The following is a 19672-nucleotide window of genomic DNA, read 5'->3' on the forward strand; positions in this document are numbered from 1 at the left end:
AATAGCTTTTAATAGCTTTTGGTAAGAATAAAAGTTGCTTGGACTTTAGTTAAGATAAAGAATGTATTTCCCTCACCCTGATCTAAAAAAAAAAAAAAAAAGGTCCTACTTTTTTTATTTTTTCAGAGAAATACAGCAGTATTTGAAGGTACACATCATGAAGATAGATGGAAAAACTGTAAGAAAACACAATAGCTACTCTTGCTTTTTTTTTCCCCCTTTCTCCCCTACTCTGTTACATACTTGAGCACCCAGCTTGTCTTCAAATGCTTGTACTACCTTCTTTTCCAATCTGATGGAAGCAGTTTTCTGGCAACCTTGATCATTTGCTGAGACTTGGCCAACCTCAATGTTCTAATTCTCCAGATCACCTATGCCTGCTCCTGAATTATCAGTCTTCTATGCCTATCTCATTTGTCCAACTGTGACTCACAAATAAATGGCCTGTCTTTCTGGCTCACTATTCAGGGAAGAACCACCTTTCCCCAAGTACAGGGAGGCAACCTTATTAAAACCACTGGTCCATAATATAATTATATGTTAAAGATGTCACAACTGAAGTATCTACATCTGGTGAATTACATAGACTAAGAGAGTCACACAGGTATTTGAAGCCAACCTGGGGCCAAGAGCTCATGTCTTCTTGGTAACTTCATTATTCTTCTCCCATACTGCATGTCCTCCCCCCAAATATCTGTTAAGCCAAGATGCTATAAAGTGAAACTAGGTTAACTATTCCTCACTCTAAGATGCAAAAACTGAGGCCATAGTGGGGAATGTGTAACAACCAATCGGAGTCAGGTTTCTGAGACCAAGTCTGTTGGGCTAGCCATTACTTTTGTCTTTTATCAAAACAGAGAACTAAAAAAGGCGTCATAAACTCAAGGACAAATACACATATCCCAATGACTATTTTTTATTACAAGAGAGTTGTGTGATCTTTGTGCATGGTAAGTGCTACCAAATAGCACACTTTGGAATCTCCTTCTGAGAGTGACTGTCAGTAGTCTAGGTAGTGAGTGGTACCTGATCAATAGTCTTGGGATAGGAAAGTTTCTCATCAGAAAAAGTAGAAAATGTTTACCAGTGCCCCTCCTATTTACTTAGGAGGAAGACATTCTGTAATAGTTTTAATATGATAAAGGTACCCTAGTGCTCAAACTAATTGTTCTTGAGAGACAAAGTTGTAGGTCTTAACTTCCTGATTTCAAAACTTACTCAAAGCTCCAATAATCGAAACAGTCTGAACTGGTATGAGGATAGACATAAAGACCAATGGAATGGAACTGAGAGTCCAGAAACTGAACCCTACATTTATGGCCAATTGATTTTTGACAAGGGTGCCTAGACAATTCAATAATGGAGAAAATAGTCTTTCCAATAAGGTGCTGGGATAACTGCAAGAGAATTAATTTAGACTCTCTACCTCACGTATCTACAAGAACAAACTTAAAATGGATCAAAGATTTAAATATAAGAGCAAAACCTATAAAACTCTTAGAAGAAAACACAGGTGTTATTCTTTGTGATCTTGGATTAGGCAAACGATTTCTTAGATAGGAAACCAAAAGCACAAATGACAAAAGAAAAAAGGTATCAATTGGACTTTATACAAATTAAAAACATTTGTACTTCAAGGGACACCAACCAGAAAGTAAAAACACCCCAGAGAATGGAAGAACAAATTTGTAAATCACATACCTGATGAGACATATCTAGAATATATAAAGCACTCTTAGAACTCAACAATGAAAGGACAAATCACTCAGTTAAGAATGGGCAAGACAGGGGCCCTGGGTGGCTCAGTAGGTTGAGTGTCTGACTCTTAGTTTCAGCTCAGGTCATGATCTCTGGGTTGTGAAATTAAGCCCTGTGTGGGGCTCCACACTCAGCACAGAGTCTGCTTAAGATTCTTTCTCTCCCTCTGCCCTTCCCCCAGCTTGTATGCTTGCTCTCTCTCTCTCTCTCAAATAAATAAATATATTTTTTTTAAGGTTTTCATTTATTTATTTGAGAGAGAGCGAGAGTGATCACAGAGGGAGATGGAAAGGGAGAAGGAGACTTGCTGCTGAGCAGAGAGCTCGATGCGGGGCTCAATCCCAGGACCCTGAGATCATGACCTGAGCTGAAGGCAGATGCTTAACTGACTGAGCCACCCAGGAACCCTGAAAATAAAGAAATCTTTAAAAAGATAAAAATAATAAAAATGGGCAAGGGATACGAATAGACTTTTCTCCAAAGAAAAAATATAAATGGTCAATAAGCACATAAAAAAGATGCTCAGTATCATTAGTCACTGGGGAAATGCAAATCAAAACCATAATGAAATATCCCTTCATACCCACCAAAATGGCTACAATCAGAGAGATAATAGCAAGCCCTGGGGATGGTGTGGAAAAAATTGAACCCTCAAACCTTGTGGTGAGAATGTAAAATGGTATAGTCTCTTTAGAAAAAGTTTGGAGTTTCTAAAAAAGTTAAACATTGGATTACCATGTCTCCCAGCAATTCCACTCCTAGGTATATACACCAAAGAACTGAAAACATATCCACACAAAAAACTTGTACATGAATGTTCATAGCAACACTATTCATAATAGCCAAAAAAGTGCTAACAACCCAAAAGTCCATCAACTGATGAAGAGATAAACAGAATCTGGTATATCTATACAATAAAATATTATTTGGCAAATAAAAAAAGTACTGATATATGCTATAAGATGCTAAGTGAAAGAAGCCAGACACAAAAGAACACATATTTTATGACTTCATTCTTAGGAATGTTCAGAACAGGCAGATCTATAGAGACAGAAAATAGATTAGTTGTTGCCAGGGGATGGGGAGTGTGGTGAATTGGGAGATACAGTGTTTCTTTTTGGGGTGATAAAAATGGTGATGGATATACAGTTTCGTGAATACACTAAAATCCAATGAATTGTATGACTTATATCTTAATTAAAAAAAGAAAAAGACAAACAAGTATAGCATACCTGAAAGTTTTCCAAAACATAAACAAAAACTTGAACACTTCTCTATGGTTTGAATTCAGTTTTATAAATGTTACCTTTTTTTTTCTTTTTTAAAGATTTTATTTATTTATTTATTTATTTGAGAGAGAGAGAGAGAGAGAGTAGGTGTGTTAGTGGGGGGAGGAGCAGAGGGATACTGGGGCGGGGGCAAGAATCTCAAGCAGACTCTACACATGGAGCCTCATGCAGGGCTCCACTTGGGGCTCGATCTCACCATCCTGACCCGAAACCAAGAGTTGGACCCTTGGGTGCCTGGGTGGTTCAGATGGTTAAGCGTCTGCCTTCGGCTCAGGTCATGATCCCAGGGTCCTGGGATCGAGTCCCGCATGGGGCTCCCTGCTCCTTGGGAGCCTGCTTCTCCCTCTGCTTCTCTCTCTCTCTCTCTTTCTCCTTCTCTTTCTCTCCTCCTCTGTCTCTCATGAATAAATAAATAAAATCTTTAAAAGAAAAATATTGTAAAAAAAAAAAAGAGTTGGACCCTTAATCTATTAAGCCATCTAGGCACCCCACCTTTTTCTTCTTCAACAATAATAATCATAGTGATAAAAATAGCAACTTATTAAACACTTACTAGGCATGTAGCAAGCATTTTATACTTGGTATTCTCTCTCAGATCATCTCAATGATCTTGTACATGGAGTTATTATCCCATTTTATAGAAAGGCAATTGAAGATAAAAAAGGCTGAGTAGGGGCGCCTGGGTGGCTCAGAAGGTTAAGCATCTGCCTTCAGCTCAGGTCATGATCTCAGGGTCCTGGGATTGAGCCCCGTGTAGGTCTCCCTCCTCAGCGGGGAGTCTGTTTCTCCCTCCCCCTCTGCTGCTCCCCCTGCTTGTGCTTTCTCTGTCAAATAAATTAAAAAAAAAAAAAAAAAGAGGCTGAGTAATTTGCACAAGGTTATGTAAAGGTAATTAAGTCTGACTCCAGAGGTTCTCTTATGCAATTCCATTTTCCTTAAAACAGTGACTTACCGGTCTCCAATACTAATTTCTTTTTCAATGTATTATGTTGTTCTTTCTATCACCATCAATGAATTAGATATCATTTTGGGGCCTAATATTAAATAATGATCTTACTTCCTTAGTTTATTGAGCACAGAGCAAAGACAGAAAAAATTCCATTATGGTAAGTTTTTATTTGTATCAAATCACAGAGTATCATAGGTAAATATAAGATTATAATTTGAATACTGTAATATAACATAATTTGGCAAATTATTTAATTATCCAAAGTTTATTACATGTTTGAGTATGTGCTAAAGAGATTATTTGGCATAACTTGGCAAGATACATATTTCTCTACCTTATTTGACCATTTATCATTTATCTATGTGGTATACGTATACGTATGCATATACACACGTACATATACACTTACACACACTCCTAAATTAAATATACTTGTATAAAAAGCTGAAGATTGATGTGTTAGAATTAATTCCTGTTTAAAAATCTATTATATTAAACTGCATCTGCATTCAAAGCAGAAATGTAAAAACTGATCAATTTGCTAAATACACATGAATTTACAAAATAATTGAAAATGAAATAAAAATTTCCATTGAAATGTTATATTCCTGTTTAATCAACATTTAAGTGGCACTATCAAACTATGGAAATTGACATTATTTTTTTAGGTTGAGAGAATAAAGATTCTACTGAGCATTACTGTATTCCCTAAATTAGGAATGAATATTATTATAGTAGGAAAAGAAGGCAGATAATTTTCTTCTTTATTAATATGGGAATTCTCAGGAAGCAATCAGGGCAGTGTCTATACTCCTGGGCTTGGGTTTCCTGCTTTTCTATCAGTGGAAGTCTGGCTTCTCAGGAAAAGTGCAGCCAGTCCGCCTAATTATGACGCTTGCAGCATAGTGACCAGCACGGACGCATTCAGTCAGGGGCTTGTCAGAGACCAGTTGAGACAGAAAACCTGGAACACAGACAAAAGGGAAGAACATGAGTATTGCTATTATAACAGTATGAGAAAGGTCATTTTGGGTCAGGCCAAAAATTAGTCTATGTACCTATCCCTTTCTTCAGTGTTGATAGTTAAGTGTTAAACCTCAAGTGTTAGAGAGTTCTTCCCCCAAACATCATGAGCTTCCCTCGATATTTCTTTTAAAGAGCTCAAGTTGGGACATGACGACTCACCATCAAGTCATTCTAGTCTTTGTATGCCTAAAGCATCATCATGCTTTCCTTTAGTTTTGAGATTAAGAGGTTGTGAGTAAGAAGTACTGGCCAAATAATATTACCTTGGGTTTTTGTAGCCGAGAAGGTATTCGTTATCCCTCTCCATCTGTCTGGACTCCTTACATGTTGTTATTCCTAGCATATTGCTTTTGGGCAAAATTCTATCATCTGGATGTCTCTCCAAGTACAGACTTAAGAGCTGAAGAGTTACAAAGGACCTTACATCTCCCTTTTACTCCAAAAAGCAACAGTGAAGTGATCTCTATAGTCAAACACCATGGACCAGCTTGACATTAAAATAAATGTGATAAAGTAGAAAACAGTGTTGAGGACTTCTGTTTCTGCCCAAGATGAAATAAAAGGAAATACACTTATGCTTTCTCCAGAAACAACTCAAATAAAGACAAAGTAAATGAAACAAGATTTTTCAAATACTGTAAAAGATCCATGAAAGAAGGGAAACAAATGGGATAAACTGTAAAATTGCTCTAGCTTACCACCTAGAGAGAGTTACTAGGCTACAACACAAGGAGCGACAACCTAGGCAGAGCTCAACAGTCTCACTGAGTTGAGGAGATGGGTTTGGGAGTCTAAGGAGGACAACATTAAACATGTAGGCAGAATGATCAGCAAATAAGAGAGAGAAGACATAAATTACCAGTATTGGGAATAAGAGAGATGATGTCACTACAGAATCTATATACACTAAAAGAATAATAAACATTACCAACTTTGTGCCAATAGATTTGACAAGTTGATGAATTGGACAAATTCCTGGAAAGACACAAACTATCAAAGCTCAAGCTCAGGAAGAAATAGATAACCTGATTAGCTTTGTACCTATTAAATATATTGATTTTACACTTAAAAAGCTTCCCATAAAGACAATTCCAGGCCCAGGTGGTGTCACTGGTGAATTCTAACAAATATTTAAGGAGTAAAAATAATATTAGTCCTATACAATAACCTCTTCAGAAAGCTGAAAACTGAAAGTACTTCTTAACTTACTCCTTGAAGCCAGCATTACTCCTACACCAAAATAAAAAAAAGATGCAAATATTTTAAAGAAAATTTTAGCAAATCAAATCCAATAGTATATTTAAAAATATAATAATTTATTATTATAAACCCACCTAGGAATGCAAGGTTGGTTTAACACTCAAAAATTAGTCAATATAATTTAGCATAACTAACAAAACCATAAGATCACCAAATACAAGAAGAAAAAGCATTTGGCAAAATCCAACATACATTTCTAATAACAACTTTAAGCAACCTAGGAATAGAAGGGAACATGCTCACCCTGATAGAGGGCACTTAAAAAATTTACAGTTAAAATTATTAATGGTGGATGATGGAATGTTTTCCCCTTAAGATCAAGACAAAAATGTTTGTTCTTCAACACTGTACTGGACACTTTAGCCAGTGCAATAAGGCAAACAAAAGAAATAAATAAAAGGTATCAAGTGCTAACTTTGTCAGCACATATACTAAAATTGGAATAATACAGAGAAGATTAGCATGGCCCTTGCACAAGGATGATAAGCAAATTCGTGAAATGTTTCACATTTAAAAAAAAAGGCATCAAGATGGAGAAAGAAGTAAAACTGTCTTTATTTGCAAATGGTATAATTGTCTAAGTCTATGGTTCTCAATAGTGGATAATTTTGCTCCCCCCCACAGCCCCAGGACATTTGGCAATGTCTGGCAATTTTTGGTTTTCACAACTGGGGCAGAGGGTGCTACCGGCATCTAGTGAGTAGAATGAGGGATGCTGCTAAAAATCTTACAATGTCTATAATCTGAGATTGAGAAACTACTGGTCTTTGTAAAATATCCTATGGAATCTAGAAAAAAGTTACTAGAACTAGGAAGTGACTTTAGTAAAGTTGCAGGATAGCAAGATCACTACACAAAAATCAACTGAATTTCCATACTGTATACACACCATACTGTGTGTATATATAGCAACTGTATGTACAGCAACAGTTAGAAATTGATATTAAAAATAGCTTTTACCATACCATGAAATATGTGTAGTAATTGATACAAGTATAAGACCTGCACACTGAAAAAGGACAAAACAATGCCGAAAATAGTAGTAAAAAAAACCTACAAAAATGGAGGGATAGAAAGTGTTCACAGGTCAGGAGATTCAATATTATTAAGAGCACTAAGAAAATTTTCTGTGGAAAATTCCAGCAAGCTTTTCTTTTTTTTTAAAGATTTTATTTATTTACTTGTCAGATAGAGAGAGAGAGAAAAACACAAACAGGGGGAGTGGCAGGCAGAGGGAGAAGCAGGCTTCCCGCTGAGCAGGGAGCCCGATGTGAGACTTGATTCCAGGACCCCAAGATCATGACCTGAGCCGAAGGCAGATGCTTAACCAACTAAGCCATCCAGGCATCCCTCCAGCAGGTTTTTCTTATAGAAACTGACAAGCTGATTCCAATATTTATGTGGCTATGCAAAAGACTAAGATTAGTCAAACACATCTTTAAAAACAAGACTACCTGAGTTAAAACTTATTATAGAACTAAAATAATCAAGACACTATGCTATTGGCATAAAGAAAGACAGATCAATGCAACTGCACAAAGAGTCCAGAAATAAACCTACTTCTTTTTTACTTTTTTCCTTTAATTTTTATTGTTATGTTAATCCCCATACATTACATCATTAGTTTTTGATGTAGTGTTCCATGATTCATTGTTTGTGCATAATACCCAGTGCTCCACGTAGAATGTGCCCTCTTTAATACCCATCACCAGGCTAACCCATCCCCCCACCCCCCTCCCCTCTAGAACCCTCAGTTTGTTTTTCAGAATCCATCATCTCTCATGGTTCGTCTCCCCCTCCAATTTCCCCCCCTCATTCTTCCCCTCCTGCTATCTTCTTCTTCTTCTTTTTTTTTTTTTAACTGATATTGCATTATTTGTTTCAGAGGTACGGATCTGTGATTCAACAGTCTTGCACACAGAAATAAACCTACTTCTATAACATCAATTGATTTTTGACAAAAGTACCAAAGCAATCCAGTGGAGAAAAGAAAATTTTTTAAACAAATGGTCTTAGAACAGTTGGATGGCATATTTGAGAAAAAAAACAAACCACTTCAACCCTTACCTACCTCACATCACCTACAGAAATTAACTTGAAATGGATCACAGCTCTACCTGTAAGAGCTAAAAGTATACAATTCTGAGAAGGAAACATAGAAAATCTTAGTGATTTTGAATTTGCCAAAAAAATCTCAGAAGACATAAAAAGTACAAACTTTTACATAGGAAAAAATAACTGGACTTTTCCAAATTAAATACTTCTACACCTCCGTAATAAGAAACAACCAATAAAAAATGGGTTCAAAAGAGTTGAAGTAACATTTTAGCAAAGAAGATAAACAAATGCCAAATAAGCTCAGGAAAAGATGTTCAACACCATTACTCATTAGAGAAATGCAAATTAAAAGCTGCAATTAGATACTACTGTCAACCCACTAAAATGGCTAAAATTAAAAAAGACTGACCATAACAAGTGTTGGCAAGGGTCTGGGTCATTTGGAACTCTCATATATTGATAGTGGGAATATAAAATTATTAATACCACTTTGAAAACCATATGTCAGTGTCTTAAAAAGTCAAACATACATTTACCATATGACCTAGTCATTCTATTTCTAGGCATTTAACTCAAGGTAAATGAAAGCATATATTCACACCAAAGATTTGTAGTGAATGTTCACAGCAGCTTCATTTATAATAGCCCCAAACTGGAAATGATTCAAATGTGGATGAGAAGAGGAAGGAAGCCAGGATTACAAAAGAGCATGGGAGTAGTGGAGATGTCTACAGTGATGGTTTCATGGATGTGTGTTATGTTAACATTTGCAAGATTATACCCTTTAAATATGTGCAGTTTATTGTATATCAGTTATAGTAAAATAAAACTATAAAAGAAGAAAAAAGGGAGAAAGTATTATAGTTACAAATAAGACAGGTCAAGAACAGAAGAATCTGGGGCTATTTTCCCTCTAGGGAAAAACGTGAGCTGCTTAGCAGTACTCAAATACTCAGAAGAACAGATAATGAGAAACTGTTCTGTAGCCAGGCTTCCAGGCTGTTCCCTAGGCCCTGGCAGCCTGCTGGGGGTGAAGATTAATTGAGAAGCTGTGGTATAATGACCTGTAGAGAGCATTATAAGAGATTTATGTTCTTTCTTCTCTACCACTCTGACCACACAAGCTTTTTCCCTGTCAGATTTGGGGAATGCTCTGTATCTAGTAAAATAAGTATTCCCAACCAAAGAATAAAATTAATTTGGTTAATGGAGTGATATATTTTGAAGACATTTGCTTAGAATGTGAAATCACTCCCTCAAGAGGTTTAGTAAGAGTATTTTATCATTTGAGTTTTCAGGTAACAAAGGTCAATGTTAACTTTCAGCCAAACTGTGAAACTAAAATGCTCAGCCCACACAGTGAATGAAGCAGACACCAAATTCAGAGTCAGATCAGCTTACAATGGAAACACGTCTATGGGAAGCCTTATATGCAACATCTGTTTTCCTCATTCCTTCTGGTATGATCTTTGTGAGAAAAAGAAAAGCTTACGTTTATGAAATATTTTTGTGAAGCATAAGTACCAGCATCCTCTTTCTAAGAGAAGAGCTAGTTGATGTCTGAAGTGAAGTGCTCTGAAGAGACATTTGCATTGACAAGTGGAAAGCCTGAATGCAGAAAAAAGCTAAGACCTTTGCCCCAGGTGAATAACAGTTTTCAATAATCTATTTTGAAAAACCAGCTGAGACAAACTACAGATGTTATATAATTAATTTTAAGTGGAAGCTTCATAAAGTAGCTGATGTGAATCTTAAAGGTTGTGTAAAATGGTTTAAACAAAGGGAGCTTATGTGTTAAGAATCATAGGGAATCCTATTATAACATGAATAAACATTCTAAGATAATTTTTTATTGTGTAAAAGATATATACAACCTAGTTTACCATTTTAACCATTTTTAAGCGTGCAATTCATGGCATTAAGATCATTTTGCAAAGTTGTGTAATTGTCACTTTTATCAATTTCCAGAACTTTTTCATCGCTTCAACAGAAACTCTATATTCTTTATTTTATTTTATGTTTTTAAAGATTTTATTTATTTATTTATTTGACAGAGAGAGAGACAGCGAGAGAGGGAACCCAAGCAGGGGGGAGTGGGAGAGGGAGAAGCAGGCCTCCTGCCGAGCAGGGAGCCCGATGTGGGGCTCGATCCCAGGACCCTGGGACCATGACCTGAGCCGAAGGCAGTCGCTTAACCAACTGAGACACCCAGGCGCCCCGAAACTCTATATTCTTTAAACAATAACTCTCTAATTCCGCCATACTTCTGGCCTCTGGCAACTGCTACTCTACTTTCTGTCTCTATGAATTTGCCTATTCTAGGTACCTCATATGAGTAGGATCACAATATTTGTCCTTTTGTGTCTGGCTTATTTGACTTACTGCAATGTTTCCCAATATAATTTTTTAAGTTAGAATTTTTAATTATTAGTTGACCAAAATGTATTTTAAATAAAACCCTTTATTTGGAAATAATTACAAATTCACAGGAAGGCTGCAAGAATAAAGATAATGTGAAAACATCCACATATCCTTTACCCAGATGCACTTATTGTTAACATTTTACTCCTTTTGTGCACATATACTCTCTCTTTATACAGGTTTTAGCTGTATTTGCATTTATCATGCTTCTTTACCTTTAAATACATCGGTGTTTCCTGAGAATTATTCTCTTACATAACCATAGTTATTAACCTCAATAACACTGTTAGAATACCGTTATTTAATTTTACTCTCCATATTCCAGTTTTGTCAATGATCCAATAATGTTCTTTTTTTTGTTGTTGTTAAAGACATTTTTATTTTTAAGTAATCTCTACACCCAACATGGGGATTTGAACTCATAATCCTGAGATCGAGTTGCATGCTCTACTGCCTGAGCCAGACAGGCACTCCCAAATAATGTTCTTTTTTTTTTTTAATGTTTTATTTATTTATTCATGAGAGTCAGAGAGAGAGAGAGAGAGAGAGAGAGAGAGAGAGGCAGGGGCAGAGGGAGAAGCAGGCTCCCCTCTGAGCATGGAGCCTGATGCGGGACTTGATACCAGGACCCTGAGATCATGACCTGAGCCGAAGGCAGATGCTTAACCATCTGAGCCACCCAGGCGCCCCCCAAATAATGTTCTTTATAGCACTTTTTTTCCTTTCAGGATAGAATTTAGTGTAGGATTTGTTATGTTTTTGGTCTTCTATACTTTCGGAACATTCCTCAGACTTTCTTTGACTTTTGTGACAGGGACTTTTTTTTTAAGATTTTATTTATTTATTCGACAGAGAGACAGCACAAGCAGGCAGAGTGGCAGGCAGAGGAGAGGGAGAAGCAGGCTCTCCACTGAGCAGGGAGCCGGACGTGGGGCTCAATCCCAGGACCCTGGGATCATGACCTGAGCTGAAGGCAGCGGCTTAACCAAATGAGCCACCCAGGTGCCCATGTGACAGGGACATTTTTGAAGCATATAGTCTTCCCCTACCTCCTATATAGCAGAGTGATTCTCATTTTGGGTTTGTCTGGTATTTCCTCATTTAATTCAGATTATACATTTCTGGCCAGCATACTAGAAAAATTATGTTGTGTCTTTCTCAGGGTATCACATTTAGAGGCACATTATGCCCAGTTGCTAGTCACCGGTGATGTTCATTTTGATTACCTGGATATAGTTTCCAATGCTTTGCAGTCACAAAGAATGCCACAGTGGATAACCTTTTGCATATATACCTTTGTGTTGTTGAGGGGTGATGTATCTTCAGGATAAATTTCTAGAAGTAGAATTTTTGGGTTGAAGAGTAGATACATTAAGTAGTTTTGTTAGATATTGCCAAATCCCCTTTCGTAGAAGTTGAATGACTTTGTATTTCCACTAGTAATGTTTAATAAGAGTGCTCATTTCCCCACAACCTCACCAACAGAGTGTACTGTCAAGCTTTGATTTTGCCAATGGGTTAGAAATGATATCTCAATGTAATTTTAATTTGCATTTCTCTTATTATGAGTGAGGCTGAACATTTTATATGTTTAAAGAACAAATCTCTCGTTTGTTCTTATCTTTCACTTATTCTTCTAAAGGATTTTTGGTCTTCCTCTATTTTTAAAAGTTATTTGCATTTTGGGGATATTATTCTAATAAAGTATTTTTTTAGATAGGGAAAAATATCAACAATAGCAATATGCTATTAATATATACAAATACTATTCAGCAAGGAAACAAAGTGATTATTCATATCTTATTCACTGAATGTGGTGAATTTTAAAGAGTACGGTTGGCACACACTATAACAGATAAATATGGCTTGCAGATATATATCAAAAAAGAAGTTTGCTCTCTTTTAGTAAAGATTTTGGGTCTATCAGGAATTCAACAAGAAAAATCTTACATGACTGACTTGGCATGTGTGCTCAACATGAAAAAGTCACCTAGGAATGCTTTTTGTTGGTGCTTTTTTCCTGGTTCTTATGGTCCTCATCAGTACATTATCTTGAAAACGAAGGGTAAGGTTCTGCATATATGCCTTCCAACATAGTCAAGAGAACAAAAACAGGAGGCATAACACTGGAGAACAAGAAACATCAGAACAGGTTTCCAATCAGGAACTCATACGCTGAGGCAGTTGTGCCTTTCTACTTTGGTTCCTCCTCTCTGGTATCTGTATAACTCCTTTCTAATCCTTCTACCAATAGGCTTATTCCCACAGCCTCTTTGACTCTTCTGAAATTTAGGTCATGTCATGAACCTTAGGTCTCAAGCTCTTGAGGCATACGGTGGGTGAAGACTTCTCATTGACAAATGAATTTGGTTCCTAGGGCTAGTGTTGGCTGGCTCTGAATCTTGGAACAATCATAGATCCAGAGCTATCAGAATAAACCTCTGTCCATTAGCAATTAGTATAGCTTCTTACCTTCTGGTTACTTTCATTTGGATTTTTCTTTTACCAGTGTTAAGGAGAGTGATCGACTTTAGCATAATTGAATGCAGTATTTGAGATGAGACCTGAAACATGCGTTTAAACTGTGCAGAGAGGAGGTGCTAGGCTAGTTTCCTCCAAGCACACAGAGGTGGGATGGCTGGTATGGACAAAAGGCAATATAATTTCCTGACTTAATTTGTCTGTTTTATGTAGTTACCATATTAGAGATATAATACCTAGAATTTCCTCAGTGTCATTTACAGAAAAGTGAGAAATATTGTCAGTAGGTATGAAAGCCTTAATCAAGACACTTAAGAGCTAGGGATATTTTAGAAAGAAATGAACAAAGTCTGTAAGTCAATTTTTTCTTTTCCATAGTTCCTTCCCTAATAGTTTTCATGGTGGGTGGAACTAAAAGCCCAGTAGACTCTATTATTTTTCATTCAATATTGACAACAAAAAGAATGACTTAGCTTTTCTGGTTGTCATAAAATAAGAAAGCCATGCCACACAGATTTTATGAATTTGGAAGAATTAAGGTTTTTGTTGTTGTTGTTATTGTTTGTTTTGATTACTGATTCAATTTCATTGCGAGTAATAGGTCTGTTCAAATTTTCGATTTCTTCCTGATTCAGTTTTGGAAAGTTATACATCTCTAGGAATTTATCCATTTCTTCTAGGTTGTCCAATTGCCATATAAGTTTTCATAATATTCTCTTATAAACATTTGTATTTCTGTGGTGTTAGTTGTTGTTTCTGCTTCATTTCTGATTTTATTTATGTGAGTCTTCTTTCTTTTTTCTTGATGAGTCTAGCTAAGAGTTTATCAATTTTGTTGATCTTTTCAAAGAACAAGCTTCTGATTTCATTGATCTGTTCTTTTGTTTTTTAAGTTTCTGTTTCATTTATTTCTGCTCTAATCTTTATTATTTCCTTCCTTCTACTGGCTTTGTTCTTTATTTTCTAGCTTCTTTAGGTATAAGGTTAGGTTGTTTATGCGAGATTTTTCTTTTCTTGGTTCTTGAGATAGGCCTGTATTGCTATAATCTTCCCTCTTAAAACAGCTTTTGCTGCATCCCAAAGATTTTGGATCACTGTGTTTTCATTTTCATTGTGCCATGTATTTTTTTTATTTCCTCTTTGATTTCTTTGTTGACCCATTCATTGTTTAGTAGCATGTTATTTAGCCTCCATATATCTGTGTTCTTTCCAGATTTTTTCTTGTGTTTAATAAAGAAAAGATAAATAAACAGGAAGGAATACAAACATAACACTAAAAAAGCCATCAAACTACAAGGAAAGAGAGCAAGAAAAGAAGAAAGGAACAGAGAGGAACTAGAAAAACAACCAGAAAACAAGTAACAAAATGGCAAAAAGTACATACTTATCAATTATTACTTTAAATGTAAATGGACTAAACGCTCTAATCTAGACAGGGTGATTGAATGGATGAAAAAATAAGACCTATGTATATGTTGCCGACAAGAGACTCACTTCAGACCTAAAAACACATGCAGATTGGAAGTGAAAGGATAATAGGAAAAATATTTACTGTGCAAATGGAAGCAAAAAGAAAGCTGGGGTAGCAATACTTACATCGGACAAAATAGACATTATTTATTTATTTGTCTTTTAAGTAGGGTCAGTGCCCAGCATGGAGCTCAAGGTGAGGCTTGAACTCATGACCCTGAGATCAAGACCTGAGTTGAGATCAAGAGTCAGACACTCAACTGACTCAGCCATCCAGGTGCCCCTGGGCAAAATAGACTTTAAAACAAAGACAATAAGAGACAGAGCTTTCTCTGTCTACATAAAGGAAACAATTCAACAATTCAACAAGAAGATATAACAATTCAACAATTCAACAAAAAGATATAACAATCGTAAATAGCTATGCACCCAACACAGGCACACAGGAGCACCTAAATATATAAAGCAACTATTAATAGACACAAAGGAAGAAAGTTATTAGTAATACAGTAACAGTAGGGGACTTTAACATCCCACTTACATCAATGGATAGATCATCCAGACAGAAAAATCAACAAGGAAACAGTGGCTTTGAATGACACACTGGACCAGATGGACATAACATATATACAGAACATTCCAACCAAAAACAGCAGAATACACAGTCTTTTCAAGCGCACATGGAACATTCTCCAGAATAGATCACATGTTAGGCCACAAAACAAGTCTCAATAAATACAAAAAGATCAAAATCATATCATGCATCTTTTCTGAACACAATGGAAGAATGAAATTTAATAATTCACCTTTTACAAGTGTTAGCATCTTGTATTATCTCAAATTGCTTCTCCAACGATACTGCATAAGTACAGCAGTGATTATCTCTTTATTTCTTATATAGTCCCCCAAACCTTTTAATATACAGACCATAACAGGCCATAATATGTATATGGAGAGAAAAATATTTGAAAAGCATTTTTAGAATATATGTAATTTTCTTTAAAAATCACATTTTATGCTAAATTTAATTCTTATACATTTGTTTACCTGACAATATAGACAAATGTATATGTGTTTGAAGTAGTTTTTAAGCCATATAATTTAAAGGTCAGAGGAAACTACCAATGTGAAATAGAGTAATACCTCTGGTACAAGACTTGAAGCAACAGCAGCTTCCATGGTCATGTATATTACACTTTCAATGACAACCCCTTATAACTTCACTTAGAGCCTATTTAGTTCAAGAACGCAAGGGAAAATTTTTTTTTCTTGATTGTAAAAGTAATAACCAATAAATGTGGAAAAAGTAGGAAAAAACAGTAAAACAGTAGAATTAAGAAGTAAATAAAACACACATAGTCCCATTATAAAGAAAAATCAGTGTTATTTAATATAGCATGGAGAGCCTAACAAGAGCAATAAGACTAAGAAAAAAAATTAAAAAGTGTAAAAAATCAAATAAATTTGTTGTTATTTTCAGTTGAGAGGACTGTATATAGAAAACCCCAAATATGGGCGCCTGGGTGGCTCAGTCGGTTAAGTGTCCAGACTATTGATTTCAGCTCGGGTCATGATTTCGGGGTCGTGGGACTGAGCCCCATGTTGGGCTCTGGGCTCAGCACGAAGTCTTCTTTAGATTCTCTCTCTCCCTCTGCCCCTCCCCCATTCTCAAATAAATACATAAATCTAAAAAGAAAAAAAAAAGAAAACCCCAAATAATCTATAAATTGTTGGACTTAAGGGACTTTGGAAAGATTGCTAGTTATAAGAAAACTATACAAAAATCAATTATTCATATATATATATCAGCAACTATTCATATATGTATATATATCAGAAAACAAAAGAAATTTGAAAAAAGATACAAAAGCAACATAAATTATGCCAGCCTCTAATGAACAAAACTATAAATCCTTATCAAGCAACATTATAAAGGACCTAAATAAATAGAGAGATATGCCAGGTTCTTGGATAAGAAGATTCATTAATACAAAATCAAAGTCTCAACAAGTTTTTAGGGAACTGACAAGTTGATCCTAAAATCTGTATGAAAAATAAAGAATCAAGAAAAGCCAAACATTCCTACTGAAGAAAAACAGGTAGGAAAGGCCAGATCCAACACTTATTATAAAACTATAATAAAAACAGTGTACAGTGTGGTATTGACATAGGTATAAATAGTACAAAGGAAAAGAAAAGATAGTCCTGAAATGGGCCTATGCAAATGTGGAAACTTTAGCTTCAGTGGAATTAGCATTATGAATACATGGTGAAAGGATAGTTTATTAGAAAACAGTGTTTAGGCAACTAATTTTTGATTTAGAAAAATAAAATTACCTTATTCCATATTAAAAAAAATCCAGATGTAGCAAGGAATTAAATGTGAATGGCAAAACTGTAGGACTTTTAGAAGAAAATGAAGAATATACTAATGTTGTAGAGGTAAGAAGGATTCTTAAATAAGACACAAAAAGCACAAACTAACTCTAAAATAAAATACTAAAATATTCAACTATGCTGAAATGAAAACTTCTGTTTCTCCAAAGATACCTTACAGAGAAGGGAAAAAACAAATCGAATTTGTTTTCTGGATATTAATATCTAATTAGTATTAATCACACATATGTATCTCGGTATCATACTATAGATATTGTCATATAGCCCTTTTTCACTTAATATATATTATCTAAACAATGTAATACCATTTTTCACTGAAGAGATCAGTAAAGATAAAAATAGTTAATACACTGTATTATCAAAGAGAGTGAACATAATTGTATACTGGAGTGTAAGTTAGCACTATTTTTGAAGGGCACTTAGGCAATATCTACCAAAACTGTAAGTGTACAGGGGTGCCTGGCTGGCTCAGTCAGAAGAGTATGCGACTTTTGATCTTGGGGTCGTAAATTTGAGCTCCACACTGGATGTACAGATTACCTAAATAAATAAACTTAAAAAAGCAAAACCAAAAACCTGTAAGTACACAAAGGCTCCAAGCTCAGCAAATCTTCTAAGAATTGGAAATGACCTCTAAGCTACATTTATGCATATATGTGTACAAAGGCCTATATGCAAGGACACTCACTGCAGCATTGTAATGAAAAAGACCAACTTAATATTAATACTATATCTAATATACAGAACATATTAAAGTATCCTTGCTTGTCACAGTAATATCCTTTATAGATTTTTTTTCCTGCTTCATTTCTAATCCAGGATCACAGTTCCATTTGGTTACCATGTTCCTTTAGTCTCTTTCAATCTAGAAAAGTACCCCCTCCCATTCAGTAGTTCAAAACTGGCATTTTTTAAGAGTCCAGCTAAGTTGTTTTGCTTAATATCCCTCAATCTGGGTTTGTCTAATGTTTCTTCATGATTACATTCAGGTTTAACAAGTTTGGAAGGGGTATCACAGAAATGATGCTGTGTCCTTCTTAGAGTATTTCACTGGGGGTACATGGTGTTGGTTTGTTCCATCCTTGATGATGTTAAGTTTGATCACTTGGCTAAGGTAGTATCAACCATATTTCTTCTTAAAAACACTGTATAATTTATGTTAAAAAAACCCATCAATTTGAAGAGGGGAGTGGCTAAATCCATGGAATGGAATAATATAAAGCAGTTAGCCAGAATGAGGTAGATCTTTATGTGCTGCTATGAAGCAATGTCCAAGATATGAGTAAATGAAAGACCAAGGGTATAAAACAGTAAGCACAGTATATAGTATCCTCATTTGATAAAAACTGGGATATTAATACATACACAAACTTGTACATGTGCAGGATATTTCTAGATGGATTTAATAAAACTAGCAAAGAGGGAGGGGGGTGGGGGGATGGGTTAGCCTGGTGATGGGTATTAGGGAGGGCACATTCTGCGTGGAGCACCGGGTGTTATGCACAAACAATGAATCATGGAACACGACATCAAAAACTAATGATGTAATGTGTGGTGATTAGCATAACAATAAAAATTATATAAAAAAAAAACTAGCAAAGAAAGCTGCCTCGAGGAGGGGAATTAGAGGATTGGGGTAGGACCAATGTTTACTTTTCATTGTATCTATTACTTCTACTATATATGTATATATCCTTTTTGTACTGCTGTATTTTCTACTTATTTTATTGTTTCTGCAATAAAAAGTATATTATTTTCCCATATTTTTAAATATTCCTAGAGGCCATGCTTTTTAAATGTGGACATAGCAGGGGCGCCTGGGTGGCTCAGTCATTGAGCGTCTGCCTTCAGCTCAGGTCATGATCCCAGGGTCCTGGGATCGAGCCCCGCATTGGGCTCCCTGCTCCGCGGGAAGCCTGCTTCTCCCTCTCCCACTCCCCCTGCTTGTGTTCCCTCTCTCGCTGTGTCTCTCTCTCTGTCAAATAAACAAACAAAATCTTTAAAAAAAAAATGTGGATATAGCATAATTTACTTAATCCTAGTATTGGCTATTTAGGTTGTTTCTATTTTTTTTTTTTTTTTACTACAAGTAACGCTGTGATGAATACCTTTATAAAATTCTTATGGCATTAATCATTATGCACATTTTTAATTTCCTTAGGATAAATTTCCTTAAGGGTAATTAATATTTTTTCAGGCTTTACATACTTATTGACAAATTTCTTTTCAAAAAGATCTTATTAGTGTACACTCCCAACAGCATTTTTGCTATTAAAAAATTCTGTTTGATAATTTGAAAAGTTAAAGGCAGAATCTTGTCTTAATTTAGTTATTTGTTATTAGGGATAGTGAAAACATTTTTGTTTATATGCCTACTAGCCATTTGTATTTCTTTTTATAAACTGAAGACAACTTTTACCCATTTTTCTGTTGGAATACTTCTCTTTTATTGATTTTTAAGAGACATTCGCGGTTTGTCTACTATATATGTTGCAAATACTTTTCCTTACTTTGTCATTTGTCTTTTATTTTTATTGTGATACAGAGAGATTAATTTTTTTTA

At 35.4% G+C, this 19672-nt stretch overlaps 1 protein-coding gene and 1 non-coding gene across 8 annotated transcripts in view; one reads left to right on the forward strand and one right to left on the reverse strand.

Annotated features, from left to right (window-relative positions):
- Positions 1-4143: 4143 nt before the first annotated feature.
- ADK (adenosine kinase) overlaps positions 4144-19672 on the reverse strand; it is a 490534-nt gene continuing 475005 nt past the window's right edge. For all 7 annotated transcript variants that reach the window (XM_028109694.2, XM_028109695.2, XM_028109693.2 and 4 more), the window contains one exon: positions 4144-4960. In XM_028109694.2, coding sequence (XP_027965495.1) covers positions 4836-4960 — 125 coding nt within the window. In that variant the 3' untranslated portion in view covers positions 4144-4835. The remainder of the gene's footprint in view (positions 4961-19672) is intronic.
- LOC114214237 (U6 spliceosomal RNA) lies at positions 6690-6796 on the forward strand. The gene has a single exon (XR_003610363.1). It is a non-coding gene; the product is annotated as a U6 spliceosomal RNA (small nuclear RNA).

The sequence above is a fragment of the Eumetopias jubatus genome, unplaced genomic scaffold (genome assembly GCF_037043125.1).
Source record: "Eumetopias jubatus isolate StellerSeaLion01/CBP00866 unplaced genomic scaffold, mEumJub1_p1.0 scaffold_17, whole genome shotgun sequence".
Lineage (NCBI taxonomy): Eukaryota > Metazoa > Chordata > Mammalia > Carnivora > Otariidae > Eumetopias > Eumetopias jubatus.